The sequence below is a fragment of the Typha angustifolia genome, chromosome 5 (genome assembly GCF_048772165.1).
Source record: "Typha angustifolia cultivar Huaian chromosome 5, ASM4877216v1, whole genome shotgun sequence".
Classification (NCBI taxonomy): domain Eukaryota; kingdom Viridiplantae; phylum Streptophyta; class Magnoliopsida; order Poales; family Typhaceae; genus Typha; species Typha angustifolia.
Window position 1 is genome coordinate 4,328,670 of NC_133243.1, and position 14,896 is coordinate 4,343,565.

The 14,896-nt window shown below is 36.7% G+C and overlaps 2 protein-coding genes across 3 annotated transcripts; one reads left to right on the forward strand and one right to left on the reverse strand.

The window, feature by feature from the left end:
- Positions 1-536: 536 nt before the first annotated feature.
- On the forward strand, positions 537-2,085 carry LOC140760098 (proteasome subunit alpha type-4). Of its 2 annotated transcripts, none has more exons than XM_073096906.1 (2): positions 537-667; positions 1,155-2,085. In XM_073096906.1, the coding sequence occupies exon 2, from the start codon at positions 1,167-1,169 to the stop codon at positions 1,917-1,919; it is 753 nt and encodes a 250-aa protein (XP_072953007.1). In that variant the 5' UTR covers positions 537-667; positions 1,155-1,166; the 3' UTR covers positions 1,920-2,085. The 2 variants fall into 2 exon arrangements, with proteins under 2 accessions (XP_072953007.1, XP_072953008.1); XM_073096907.1 differs by lacking the exon at positions 537-667 and adding an exon at positions 678-816.
- A 6,983-nt stretch (positions 2,086-9,068) lies between these two features.
- Positions 9,069-13,452, reverse strand: LOC140760545 (uncharacterized). The gene is made up of 5 exons (XM_073097546.1): positions 12,487-13,452; positions 12,298-12,386; positions 12,095-12,206; positions 9,686-9,738; positions 9,069-9,537 (listed from the first exon to the last, which is right to left on the reverse strand). The coding sequence occupies exons 1-5, from the start codon at positions 13,415-13,417 to the stop codon at positions 9,373-9,375; spliced, it is 1,350 nt and encodes a 449-aa protein (XP_072953647.1). The 5' UTR covers positions 13,418-13,452; the 3' UTR covers positions 9,069-9,372.
- Positions 13,453-14,896: the final 1,444 nt, after the last annotated feature.

Consider the following 14,896-nt stretch of genomic DNA (forward strand, 5'->3'; position numbering starts at 1 on the left):
CAAATGAAAAGTCAAAAAGTTTCTTTTATTAAATATAAACTGTGCATCATCTTACTTTTTAGAAAACAGTAAATAATTTAGCATTTTATTAGCTTAAAACTAAAAGAAAATTAAAACTGAAATTTGGAGGAGCTATTGTTTTTCTTGTGACATATTATACCTTTTACGTATCTTCACAACGACATATTTTATGACTAAAATGGATAATCGAGCATAATATTAAAATTTTCTTTATATATTTATCTATATTTTTTTAATTTAGAAAGTTATGATTTGCGAAGCTGAGCAGCTGAATATGACGGTGAACAAACTTAGCGCTTTTAACAGTGAGATACTTAACTATTTAATATTTTATGAATAAGTTAGACTCATCTAACATTAAAATGCTGAACTTATTAGCTTTTACTAATAGCTATAGTAACACATACTCATTTGAATATTAAGTTTGAATGATAGTCTATTTGGGTAGGTAAAAATGAGAAGAGAGCTATTTTGGTCAAAACACATCCTCTAATGATTTTTGAACTCTTTATTTACTCGCTCTAATTAAACGGATCTCGTTCACATCCGATCCGAATCCAATTTCCATATAGAAGGCACGCGAGTTAGCATCTCATTCTAGCATTCTACGTTTCACCTCCGGTTCGAACTCGATTTCCCCTCGCAGGTATTTCTAGGGTTTATAAATTTATTCCATCCATTTCTTTTTGGTTTTCTTGAGCTCCAAGTCTCGAGCAAACCGTAATAAATATTTCTTGGCATCGCTTGCTTTCCTTTTCTCTGTTTCTTTAGTTCGAACTCGTTTCCCAGCTGAAGGTATTTTGACTCTAGGATTCATTACGAGTTCCCTTAGATCAGATTCCGATCTTTTATTTCTTTTTTCCCCTTTAGATCCAAGCCTTCATCAATCCACAAGTGTTTGGTATCACATCCTTTAAAAACAAAGTTTCAATTTGATCGGTTTTGATATGATATTTCGAGAAAGGTTGCGATAATCTCAGTGTCACTTTCCCGATCTGGTGTTTCTTTGTTCTTCTTCCATTTCCCCTGAAATCGAGCTTCTAGGGTTTTGTTCTGTTGATTTCTTCTGCTCCAAAATTTTCTTTTGCTTCCTTTCCAATTACATTTATATCATCTCTTGTATTATCTCGCAGTGATCTGCCAAAATGTCTCGCCGATATGATAGCCGGACGACGATCTTCTCCCCGGAGGGGCGTTTGTACCAGGTGGAGTACGCTATGGAGGCCATCGGCAACGCTGGCTCTGCAATTGGCATCCTCGCCAATGATGGCGTTGTGCTTGTCGGAGAAAAGAAGGTGACTTCCAAGCTCCTCCAGACTTCAAAATCCACTGAGAAGATGTATAAGATCGATGACCACCTGGCATGCGCCGTGGCCGGTATCATGTCCGACGCCAACATCCTCATCAACACCGCTCGTGTCCAGGCCCAGCGCTACACCTTTGCTTACCAGGAACCAATGCCGGTTGAGCAGCTTGTGCAATCTCTCTGTGACACCAAGCAGGGCTACACCCAATTTGGTGGCCTACGTCCATTTGGTGTCTCCTTCTTGTTTGCCGGATGGGACAAGAATTATGGTTTCCAGCTTTACATGAGTGATCCAAGTGGGAATTATGGAGGGTGGAAGGCTGCGGCCATCGGTGCTAATAACCAGGCGGCACAGTCTATGCTGAAGCAGGACTACAAGGAGGAGATCACAAGGGGGGAGGCAGTAGCACTAGCGCTCAAGGTGCTGAGCAAGACGATGGACAGCACAAGCCTTACTGCAGAAAAGCTTGAGCTTGCAGAGGTCTTCTTGGTGCCTTCAGGGGAGGTCAAATATCAGGTCTGCTCACCTGAGGCGCTTGGTGAGTTGCTTGTGAAATCTGGGTTGGCCCAGCCTCAGGCAGAGTCCTCTTAAATTTGGATTTAGATTAATCGTAGTAAGTTCCTGGTTTCTCAATGGACATGCTTTACTGTCTTAAACATTTGAGACAATTTCTTTGCCTGTTGGATTATGTTGAATGAATTTAATACAGAATTTGAGTTAAATGATATGTTTTAAAATCTGTGAGCTGTTTTTCCCATATATTTTGATATACTTTTTGAAAGCAATGTACCAGCTTGCATCATTTGGGCTACACATTTTGCTCTAGAACCATAAGTAAGGGTGTTTAAATTATTGTCTGGTTAAGTTGAGCATACTTTTGGTCATGTTTAAACTTATATTTATATTTCAGTTTTTATAGTTATTGTTGTTTCTGGACAACTTTGCGAATTTCAGCATCATCTCATATTTCTGTAGTATGCTTAAAGTTTTAAGGATCTATCATTTCCTTACATAATATGTTTTATGATTCAAAGGAAGCATCAAATAATCTTAAGGTAGGTTCACACAAATTTTAGCTTTAGCAAACTGTCCTATAGTATGTCTGGGTGATGAAAGACTTTATTGCTGCGAATTAGATTAGTTGTTACAATTATGTAAAATTCCCTTTTTCCATACTAAAGCAGGTTAAGATCGAGATAGAATATGGAAATAGTAGTTGTCGGCTAATACAGATAAATCTTCATACTTTATCCTTTTGTAAGGTACTCATTTTTTTGTCTTTTTTGTAGATAAGGCTTTGAAACACAGTTTAAGAAATACTGCTGTCCTGTTCCTTGTTAGATAGCCAAGTGCTTAATTTTATTGAGGGGAAACCAACTTCTGAAATGGATTTGTCAAAGTAACGATTGTTCCCTGCTATATAGTGAGGAGGTGACTGAGTCTCTTGCTAGAAAATCAATGAAGTAGATATAATTCCTTAAATGATTCTTCCTTCTGTCAAACATGGTTGATTTCAAAATGAAGATGCAGCACTATTGTATGCACAACTATAAACAGACAGATCCAAAGGAAATCAAGTATATTTCCAAGACATTGATAATGCATATAAATACAATATCTAACATCTGAGTAGTTCATTGACGAAAAGTACATTAGAATGCTTACTTTATACCCTGGAATCTAAAGCAACATTTCCTTATCATAATCTTTTTTGTTTGATTTGAAATTTTAAAACAATGGTTTATTTCAAAAGGGAAGCTGTTTATCATAATCTTATTTCAAAGAGTACCTTGAAAATCATCAAAGTTAATGTGTGTTTGGAAATTGAATTGACTAAATTGTAGAGTCTACTAAACAGGAAAGCTGTTTTTTATTTGATGATAAGTTGATCAATGAAGTAGGTATTTTGTCATCATAATGATTGCTTTGATCTAAGTATTTTGACTTTTGAGGACATCTCAATGACAATGATTGTGAAGGTAATGTGTATAGTGATCCCTAGGTTGTTATGTATGCTTATTGCATAGAATTAGATAGTTTACTATGAAAATATTTTTATCTTAGAAACTAAGGGTCTTAGTGTGAACTTTGAATATTCAATTATTGGATCATTTAAGGAATATTGAAGGGAGTGTTCAATTGCCACACTGTGGTCACACTGGGATAACAATAGATCTTTGTTGGGATATAAATTTATTTGTCAATGAATTCAATGGCTTTTCTTTCTAGTCTAATAATTGATTTTGATTTCATCATGGGTTAGTTACTTAGCTTTAGTGGCTTCTAGCAAATAGCAATGGAGAAAGGATGTCTAGTAAAAATATGGCATTTTCATGCTTATCATGTGAGGATCTCTTTTATAATTGGACAACTTTTTACCATACAGATTTATGGGTTTGTTTCAAATAATTGCTAGTGGTGTATCTTAAGAGTGCCCCCACAATGTATAGCGGTTGGATTTTTATTTGGAACTTGGAATTTGTTGACCAGTATTCAAAACATAGCTGGTACTAGAAGGTAAATACCCTTTTTTGACACGTTCCGTTGGCATATTAATGATCTCTCACATTGTTACTGACCTGTCGTATTGTGTACTCTTAGTCAGATAACTAATAACTAGGGCATATAAATGAAATTTGTAATCATGGCTTACCTATTTTCTTTTCATCCACTTATAGGATTGAGTAGCTTCATTTTTTGATCTGTTATGTGCATTCCATTTGAGGATCTTTTTCACTATGGGTTCCATTTTAAAGCAGTTTAGATCACTAGGTTTTTCTATAATATTTGCCACTAATTTGCATTATAGCAAGTCTCTCATATGCTTAATGTCATGTGACACTTTATTTGCCATGTCTACGATCCTTTGTCCATCAGATTGCTGACTTTGAATTATGAAAGCCTGTTATTATAGTGGAATTATAATGCAGCCTGGGGCATTGAATGGGAAAAAGAAAAACTAGAGGGAGATGATTATAGAAGGAAAATATGGTATATATACTACGATCAGACTAGATTTTTTGTCCCCACACTTAACATATTGATGCATAATTTCAGTTACTGAAAACTTAGCAAACCAACTTCTTTCTTAGTTTATCCTACTGAATCACACTGATCTATTCATAGCACCTAGAAATAAGAATCTAATCTAAAGGATATCTAGACAGATTTCAGAATCTAATTTATTGATATTTGGAGGGCTTCAAAGCCGTTAACTAACCATAAACACATTCCTTAGAGTTGCCATAATTGCTCTCTTTTCTGTTAGAACATAGATAAAAAAAAAATTTACCTATTTATAATTCACATAAATCACAAGACTCCTGATAACACAGATCAGTCCTTTTGTTTTGTGACATCAGCTTTGTCAAAAGCCACATAATGACACTTGGGAACACACTACCTTGATTCCTAAAACCTACACTCATATTCTGGGTTTTCAAGTGAGTGGTATTATTGGACTGATTTTTTGGTGGGAAACTTGTGATATTGTAGTATTGTAGTAGTGGATGCCATACATTATAGGAAACTTTGTTAAACTTCTTTTACTTTTCTACACCTTTATGATTATAACTTGGACAAGGAATACTATATGCTACTATTATGCTAGATGGAGCAAAATTTGGAAAAGGAACAAGCTGAATCTACACTGCACAACTAAGAGTTAAAAATGCAAGAAAATACGATAGTCGTGAAAATAAAAATAGTGATTCTGGTAATTCTGATTTTAATGGCCTAATTAGTTTTTCAAGTGTTCTGCCTTAGCTTATAAGGTAAGCACTGACTAGGACAAGTATGGCAGTTTGCAATGAGAGATGGCAATCGGGTCACGTTAGCTGAGTTTGGGTTGGGTCATGATTATGTAAACATGAACACGATCTGTTTTTTAAGCGGGTTAGACGAATCATAAACGGGTCATTGGGTGACACAAAATATTCAAATTTTTATAAATTATTCAGGTTATAACCGGGTTTATTCGGGTTGTAAATGGGATTATTTGTGTTATAATGGGTTAATTGGGTCATAATCAGATTAGTTGAGTCATAAATAGGTTATTGTGTCATAATCGAGTTAGCGGGTTGGGTCGTAAACGGGTTAATTGGGTTGAGGTAATAAATATGAACACAAACCCGTTTAATAATCGGATTAGGCGGGTTATAACCCATTTATGACCCAAACCTAATTAAATATATCTTGAAGATAGATTCCTTGGAAGCGACTCAGATTCTTTGCAAGGAAAACAAAGGCCCATGGTAGCTAAAGAATATGGTGGTTGAATGCCTAGATCTACTTAGCAAGTTTCAAGCTTTCTTAATTGTTCATGTTCTTAGGGAGGCTAATAAAAAAGCTGACTGTGCAACAAATCAGGATAGAGAGTCCTCCGCGCTTATGTTGTTGAGTCGGATGACCCCTTTCCCCTCGATCTTTGTACTCAAATTTTGTTTGACTCTTTTGGCCAGGTAAATAGACAGAATGAAACCAGCTAAATATAGCTTACTATTTCAAAAATAAATAATAATAATTAGACTAAACCTAATCCTGTTTAAAAGCCGATTTATTGTGTCTGGTTATCGAGTCAAGTCAACTTTTGTCACTCTTATTTGCAACCTTCGATTATTCTTACTTCTACTACCGGTTTCTTTTTCCAATTTCATTCCTTTGTCTAACTTGACTAAGAAATGAAAGGAATTCTGTCACCTCTTATTCTCAGTTACCTTTGTTTGTTCAACTGGAAGAATGCAGTCCAATGATTGGCATGTGGATATGATTACCTTGACCTTTTTGCCTTTTATTTTGCAATTAAAACATTTTATTCTCACCAGCTACTTTTGTTTTTTCTGATTTTCCTTTAGTTGGTCATTTCTTTTTCTATATCCTCTTCCATTACCTTGCTTCTTAATCTCCTTGTCATGCTAGCCTTGCATGTTCTACTGGCTCTAGTTTAGTGCATGTCATTTCTTTTTATCAGAAGGTAGTTGTTCGGTCTTTTCCCATTAGTATTGTCCAGTAATCATGACTCATTACATTAAATCCATTAACTTGGAGTTCAACTTTTTAACCACAGAAAATGTAATTGGTTATAACATCTCAATTTCCTTGCCCTGTATTCAGCTATTGCTCTTTTTCATGCAGATCAGTGCAGAAATTCCTTTTCAATAATCTCCTAATTAGGAAACTTGCATATTTATTTCCTAGTTACATTATTCTGACTATGGCTTGAAGACATCGTGTACTAGTAGTCCTCTCTTCAGATATTTTGATATTTTCATGCAGATTGATGCAGTAATTCCTTTCCAATACTCTCCTGACCAGGAAATTTGGATATTAAATTTCCTAGTGAGACTATTCTGACTTTGGCTTTTCAATTTACCTGCTAGTTGTCCTCTTACGTTTCTGATTCTCTTTCGAGCTTCTAGCTTTATTCTGATATATTTTTTGGGTGTCTCAATTGGACACTAGTTTGTATTGAAGGTAGTATGTATGCTTGCAATCTTAATTCTACCAATTTCAGAGACCAGAGTGTGTCCTTTTTATGAGATTTTCTCTCTTTTCTCTCAGAGACCAGTAGGTTATCAAGGATTTTACTTTGTCGCAATTCGAGGCCTAAAAGAGGTTCAAAAGTCTAGAATACTTGTTCAGAGCGTTTAGTTTTACTTCCTGAGTAGTAGATAATAATGAGAGCTTAAGGATACTGAAGATCCCATTGATTGTGAGTTCCTTTTTATTTAAATCATGACAAATCTCAAGCAACAATGTTTTAGTGATTAGCATAACTATTCGGCTGTAAAATTGAGTGGGATCAATGGAAGAAGTTATTTCCTGAAGCTGTATTGGTTTTATTATACCTTTCCCAAGAAACTGGTAGCCTATTTCACTCTCTATTTCTTTGAGAGAACTATCAGTTTCTCTACTGATGATAGAAGAGAAAATGAGAGGAAAGAGAGCACTGAATACATATGTAGGCCTGATTTAATTAAGGACAAGCTTAAGTCTTATTGTTAGCTTAACCACATTCCCTGATTAAAATTTAGGATTTTCTTGCATGTTGTACCCATCATAAGCTCTCTATTTGTTTGTTGTATACAATTATAAATATATTAAAATATAGGAAAATTTGCAATTCTGTCTTCTTTTAATAAAATTACGGTTTATACTTTATATTTTTACTGTTTATAAATCAAGTCTTATAATTTAGTAAATATATATTCTACAGTAAAGTCAGATAGTTAAACTTAACTAAATCTCTGCAGCTGTGGAAGTAATTATTGTCAATCTAGTCGCTACTATTCTTTGCACCAAGTGTTATCACTGCTCCTGTATCAAAAGGTGCTTCTGCTGTACCTATTTCTGCTGTTCAGAGACATCTATTACCGTGCTCTATCTAAGACCCCAAGTGTACTAACCTCTACTACAAAACTTGGCTTCTCTAATACTCACTTGGGATATTGTTCCACGACCCATCGATTATAACGTGGTTGGTTGCTGATGGGTGTTCAAAATTGAATTCAATGCCAACGGTTCTATCGAGCACTATAAGGCTTGTCTCATGTTATCTATGTTGTGATGGCCTTTATTACATCAACTTGATGTTAAAAATGTCTCTTTGCGTGGCAATCTTCAAGAAACATTATACATGGGGCAACCGCCTGGTACACTCATCTTCATTTTTCAGATTATGTTTGTTGCTTACAAAAGACAATCTATGATCTCAAACAAGCTCCTTGAGCATAGTTTTTTCACTGTTTCAACTCATTTCTCTTCAAGCTTGGTTTTCAATCAAGTCCTGACTCCTCCAATTCTCCTCGTTTGTTCACATAGCAAAAGATGGTATTATCTATATTATTCTCTATGTCAACGATATGGTACTCATAGGCAGCAATCCTGCCCTTCTTCGTCAGTTTATTCTTCGTCTTGGTATGGAGTTCTCTATGAATGATCTCGGTAGACTCCACTGCATCCTTGGTATTGAGGTGCAAAATACCAAACATGGCTTATTTCTTAGTCAAGCAAAATATGCGCTTGATCTACTAGAACGTTCTGCTAGCATGATGGATTGTGCTCCAATTAGTACTCCTTCCATTGTCGATCAACACCTTGTTTGTGATGATCCTAACGAATATAAATTCGACACCTTGTTCGTGATGGTGCTTTCTTTTAATTATCCTACCAAATATAGATCTCTTGCTGGTGCTCTACTGTACTTAACCATCACAAGCCCGGATCTCTCCCATAGTGTCCATATATGCATGCCCACTGCCCAGACCATGGACCACTTCAAAGCTCTCTCGAGCTCATTCTTCGCTATGTCACATATGATCATAGGTTAAATCTTTCTACCGACTCAACTCGTGATCTACTTGGATATTTAGATGCTGGTTGGGATGGCTGTCCAAGAAACACGACGGTCTACCGAATCTAGTCTCAAGGAGTGCCAAGAAGCAAAGCACGGTTGCTCTCGCACAAGTGCCATTTTAATGGCATACAATCCAGTCACTCCACCTCAGTCAAGACATATTGCAGTAGATTATCAGTACATTCGTGAGTTAGTAAACCGAGGGATACCTCACCTTAAAGTATGTTCCCTCTACTCTTCAGCTAGCTGAGAGTTACTCTATTTGCTTACAGAAAGGTTAGCTAACACCAAAGCCATGGCAAAGCATAGGAAGCTAATTGATACAATGAACTCCAGGAGAAGCAACAAAAGGGAATAACATAAGAAAATATAAGCTCATCATAAAAAATAATAAAAAAAAAAGGTTTCCTCTTAAAGTAGCAAACAATGTCCCAGTTAATGAAATGACGATGAAGAGAGACCACCACAAAATTTCTTCGAAAGATTTAATTCTTATAAAAGCAAAAGCTGATAGAAATGCTATCGAGCTATCAAGGATCTATTACATTTAAAAAAAAAGGATGATAAGTTACAAGACCTGCTGAAATAGGCCTTAAAACTTTTGGCTACCAGCTGGATTATTCCCCACGCATGTCCTTCAAGGCTAGAAGGGCTGACTAGCAAGGTAGAAGAGAAGTCCTGCTTGAAAAATTATGACTTGATCTTATAATCGGGCGCCTTATATTCCGGTACGTCCCGAAGTCCGAGCTTTGATAATACAAGACAGTAGGAGTCCCAGTCTGTCCTTCGCAGATATTTGAGAAGCTTCTTTCTTCTTTGGACCATCTCTTGAAGCCCCTTTCTGGAATGTTTGTCCTATACCACATTAAAGTTCACACAAGGGTGTTGTCCATCAGAATAAATTGTCACAAAGTTGCACCATCAAACTTGTAGATCATTCAAGGGGTCCACTAAGGATGTGAAGGTAAAATAAGAAAAGAAGCAATAGATTTGTCGTAGATACCTTCTTATGTAAAGCAGTTGATAAATGCTTAATTTTCGTTGTTAGTTGTGCCACTGCAAAACAAAATGAGCATATCAATGATAGACGATATTTAATCATCACGCTAGGTATGCCAACTGGCCAACAAATAAACCTAATTTATGATGTTGTAGACTGTGCTGTGCAATCCAGCCTAGTTACATTTTGCACTAGCTTAGCCCAGGTTTTGCCCATTGACAATCCTAACAAACTGAAAATAAAGACGCAATGCGAACAAAATCTGGAAACACATAACCATAATATTGGTGTTTAATAAATTAAAAAAAGCAAATAAAACATAAGAGAAGCTAAAATGTGGTTGCTACACATCACTGCCAACTAGCTAAAATTGAGTTAACAAAAGAGGTATTAACATGGATGGCTGAAACCACAACACGACCAACAAAATTCAACAAGATCAACAAATTTGAGATCAGCTCTGTGGATCCTTTTTTCTTCAGTCATTAGTGCATCGGATTTGTTACAAAGTCAAATGCTGTCACTCTTGGTCTTCCCTCCTCTCTCGTAAGGAACCTTCTATTTGACTAAAAACATTCCTTATTACTAGTGTACTATGTAGTCTCGATTGGACATGTCCAAGCCATCATATTACAGGTACAAAATAGTATGTATTAGAAATTCATTGTAAACCAACATGCATCATTTCATTCATTTGACAAACAGCTTTCAGTAGTTGGTGGTTCAAGTCTGAGTCAAGTGTCACCAGGACTTGCAAGCTTATCACTCTCCTTCTCAGAAAAAAAAAATTAAAAAAAAGAAAGAGAGAAACCACCTTGGAAGCTTAGGCAAGCCACATGCTGTACCTTTTGGTTGTGCAAAAGAGAACTTAATTCATCCCAAATTCCCAACAAGCATTTGTTTGTCACTTGAGATGTGATTCTCCATCAAGATAGGAAGAACAGAGAAGTGCATTGATATAAAGAGCATAATTACATTCTACTAAATCTGGTACTTAATAGAAAGTTCTATCCATACTGTTAATTGTTAATAGTTTAGTAAGTCTGCATTTTGGTAGGTTTATCTAAGATACAATCTAAAAGAAACAACAAAAATTTATTTTCTTGTTCTTAAGATTTAAATTCATCCATATGAATTCTTACGCATCATTCAGCTCTGCATGCCTAATTCTCTGAGAAAACAATCATGGTATTGTTAGTACAACTAAGTACAACTAATTTTAATTGTGCTAATACTACCTAAAGAGGTTAGGTTTTCACACTTAATACAGCTCATAATCACTCATGGTAGCTACTAAAATAAAATGATGATAAGAGAGCAAACTTGACCAGATATAAGATGGAACATCAAGCTATAAAAATATAACTCATTAATTTGGCCATTTCTCATATTATATATCGGTCTGACTTCTGAGTTGACATTACACACCAGCCGCAATTCCTATCAACTCACAGCCCCATGGGGTTAAGCTTAACTCGTCCACTTTTTCTAATTGAACCTTAGGGAGACAGACAAGTTACTAAATCATAAGCCAACATCTTCTCCCCTTGTCTAAATGATTTCCATACAATAATTCCTCTCATGATTTTATAAGAAGTTTGCTCCAAGCTTGTATAAGCTTAACTGCAATCACAAAAGTAGATCATTTATCACCAACTGACTTACTGCCATGATTTTTGTGGCCAAGAATCTAGCACCATTAATAGAGGATTGATCCCAGGTTTTGATTGTAAAACTGTGCAACTAATTGCAAAGTTGAGTTGGATTGTAACAGTAGGTGAACAATTGTGGAGTTGAGTTGTTCTGTATAAACCCCTCATAATGCCAACAAAAAGGTCTGTATCTACATTATCCACCTCCACCCTCCATACGGAAGGAATAAGGCAAACATGAAAGATCACTTCGTGCAGTAATAATCAGCAATGCAATTTCTCCAAGTATCACCAAGGTCACACAGTTGGCTGGTTTAAGTTGCACAATATACGGATAGCATGAAATCTCTCCAGAGAACTCTCTCAAGTTTAATTATTGGGTTTTCAATCTTGGCTCCAATCCTAAAAAAAATCATGTCAAAGCCAGCATTATTTCTTTTCTAGTTTCTACAGTAATTTTATTGCGAGATTAAAAAAGTCATCTCAAAGCAAGTGCTATTTCTTTTCTACAGCCATCGTATTGATAGATAAGGAATAACATATTTCATAAACTTGAGCTTTCTCTCTTGATGGTTTTTGAACATAAGTGGGATACTTAAGAAAACAGCCTACAGAAAAAGTTCTACATGATATGTGCCACCAAAAGAATACGCTTGTACAAGTTTATATAGTTTGAACTTTGGATGGTTATTATGCCTCATTTCATAAATCCCATTTAAAGTAAACTTGGTAAGAAAAAAGTGTGAATCTATTCTTTTACCTTGAACTCGTGCAGAACCACAATCTGATTCTGACATCTTGAATTCATCTCTGACCCTTTGGAGCTCTAACTTCATCTTTTCTGCTGAGGACATGTGATCGGGATGGAAATACTGCAGAAAATAACTAAAAGAAATTAAAATTTTGAGACACCAAGTAACAAAAGAGTATCACCCAGAGGACGATCAAACCTTAGCCGCTTACCCGTTCCAGTAATTGCTCCTGTGGTGGTTTGAGCAAGAAAGTTGGCGTCGCCTGCCCACCAATGTTCGCCAAGATGGACAATCTCTGCACTGCTCACAAGTAAAAGATGAAAACATGATCAAATCAACAAATGCACTTAAACGTCCTGCTTCTTAACAATTTGACGTAAAAATGCACTTGAAGACTCACTGTTGGCCTTCTTGCTCGCATCCGCTTCTTTAAGCCTCACAAGACTCTCCCTCAAATCCCTAAACGAGACCCCGCCCAATTTCGACTCCGTCTCCTTCTCTTCCAATTCCCGAAGCTTCACGAGCCTCTCATTCAACTCCTCCAAAGAAAACCAATCCTTGCCTCCCGTCCCCGCATCCTCAGGCCGTAACCTCCTCAGCTTCTCCCCGAGCTCTTCATAGCTATACATCTTCACGAACTCCGTCCTCATCGCCTTCCCCGCCCCATCCCCGTCGTCCTTCTTCTCCTTCCCAAATATCGATTCCGGCAACGAGTCGGACTCCGCCACCCGGCTCCGCAAGCTCTCCTGCAACGACTTGAGGCTGAAGGGTGCGGCGCGGGGGGGAGAATGCTCGTTCGGAGAGGGCCGGAACTGGCGGAGGCTCTCTCGGATGGAGTCGAATGAGAGGCGGTGCTCCTCGCCGGATCCGGCGCCGCCGCCGGGGGTAGCGTTGGGGGGGTTGGTGAGGACGTTGTTCTTGAGGAGATCTTGGAAGGAGATGGTGGGGACGGAGGAGGACGGGGAAGGGGAGGAACGGCGGAAGCTGGCGAGATGCTTGCGGATCTCGTCGAGGGAGGTGGGGGAGGAGGCTTGTGAGGGGGAAGAGGAGGAGAAGGAGGGCGGAGGAGAAGGGTTGGTCGGGATGCGACGAGGAGGGGGAGGAGGGGATTTGAGGCGCTCCTTGATGTCGCTGAAGTAAGAGGAGAAGGAAGGAGGCGGAGGAGGAGGAGGAGGGGGGGAGGGTTCGTTGTCGGCGCCGGAGTTGGGGTCTTGGGGAGGAGGAGAGGAAGAAGTCGGCGACGAAGAAGAAGAGGAGGAGAAGCGAGGGAGGGAGAGGAACGGGGAGGAGGTGGAGAGGGGGTGCGGTTTGAGCTTGAGGTGGAGAGCCATGGAAGAAGGAGGAGAAAATGGAGGTGAGGGTTGGGTTTGGGTTTGCGGGGGGTTGTTTTGGTGGTTAGGGTTTTTGGGAAGGGGTAGGTGGTTTGTGGGTTCGTGGGTTCGTGGGCCGCCCGGCCCGCGTAGTACCAGAAACTGGCACGGCCCGAGAAAGATACAGTTGGGAAGTTACATTTAGGGTGCGTTTAGTTGCTAAAACAATTGAAGGAAGAAAGTACTTATTTTTCAGTTTTTCTCTACTTTTAATATTTAATTAGAAAATTAAATTCCTTATCGACCAAAAATAGTTTCACTTTCTATTTTTTTACTTATTTTTTTATTTAAAAAAGTCACTTTATTGAAGTGAGACATTTTATTGAACTCCACTTTCTAGCAACTAAACACATATTTAACTCAGTGAAGTTTAGGCAAAAACTAAAACACCATTCTATTTATTTTTATATTATTTTTATAGATTATTTATAGTAAATCATAGACTAGACAATAGGGTTAGACCTCTCTAATAAATAGGTTGGACAATTAGCTCACAACAAGCCCAAAGTATACGTATAATGTTTTGATAGAAAATCTATTAAATATCAACCTCGACGTTTATAAGGGAATTTAAACTCATGATCAGTATAGTAAAACTTAAATATTGGGCTATAATGATGACCTAAAACCCTTCTATTTAAAAAAGTATTACTAATCATCTTAAAATTCACCATAAACAATAATTTATTATTTAGAAGCTTAATGTGATCTTATTTTGTTGAAAATTGGTGGTTCTATATTAAATTAATATGATGATCGTGTTAAATTATTTTTATTGTATAATTTTTTTTTTAGTAATGAAGAGCTTTGTTTATAAATAATAAAAAAAGAAAGTGTTAGCCCAACTAGGCAAATTAAAAACAAAGATAATATCATACATGTGTGCAAATTACAAGATAATAAATAACTCAATATTTTATGCATATTAAAATTATATGTCACATTTTATACTCTAAGAGTATGCTTAACAAAATAAGCAAATAAAAAGTAGAAAAATAAAAACATTAATATTTAGTGATTCAACTAATATTCACATTCACTCCTTAAACTTCATTTTTTTTAAATGTAGTATGCACTAAAAAAATATATTATTAGATTCCAAAAATGCTAACTAACATTTAAACAAAAAATTATTAAAAAAGTATAGTGTTAATTATTATTATTCTCAAAAAAAAAAGTTCTCCATTTCATCAGCTTTATTGAATTACTTTTTAATTTTTTTCTTTTTTGCTAACCAACATAAATGCATTAATGAGTGCGGTTATAGTGTTGGTATATCTCATCTGGATCTATCTTATAAAATTTAGAAGCGTACCAATACACTAATCTCATGCATTCAATGATCGTGATTATACCAAAAATAACAAACAAGTATTATACAGTGTTTATCATCATATATATAAATAATGTGTTGATGCACATATAGATGTCTTGATGGAA

What these genes read in the sequence shown, in the direction of transcription:
- LOC140760098 (XM_073096906.1), top strand. Translation starts at nt 1,167, where the DNA reads ATGTCTCGCCGATATGATAGCCGGACGACGATCTTCTCCCCGGAGGGG.
- LOC140760545 (XM_073097546.1), bottom strand. Translation starts at nt 13,417, where the DNA reads ATGGCTCTCCACCTCAAGCTCAAACCGCACCCCCTCTCCACCTCCTCC. An exon ending in TGCGAGCAAGAAGGCCAACA is followed by an intron (nt 12,387 to 12,486) that starts GTGAGTCTTCAA and finishes ACTTGTGAGCAG; the next exon opens with TGCAGAGATTGTCCATCTTG. An exon ending in AGGAGCAATTACTGGAACGG is followed by an intron (nt 12,207 to 12,297) that starts GTAAGCGGCTAA and finishes TATTTTCTGCAG; the next exon opens with TATTTCCATCCCGATCACAT.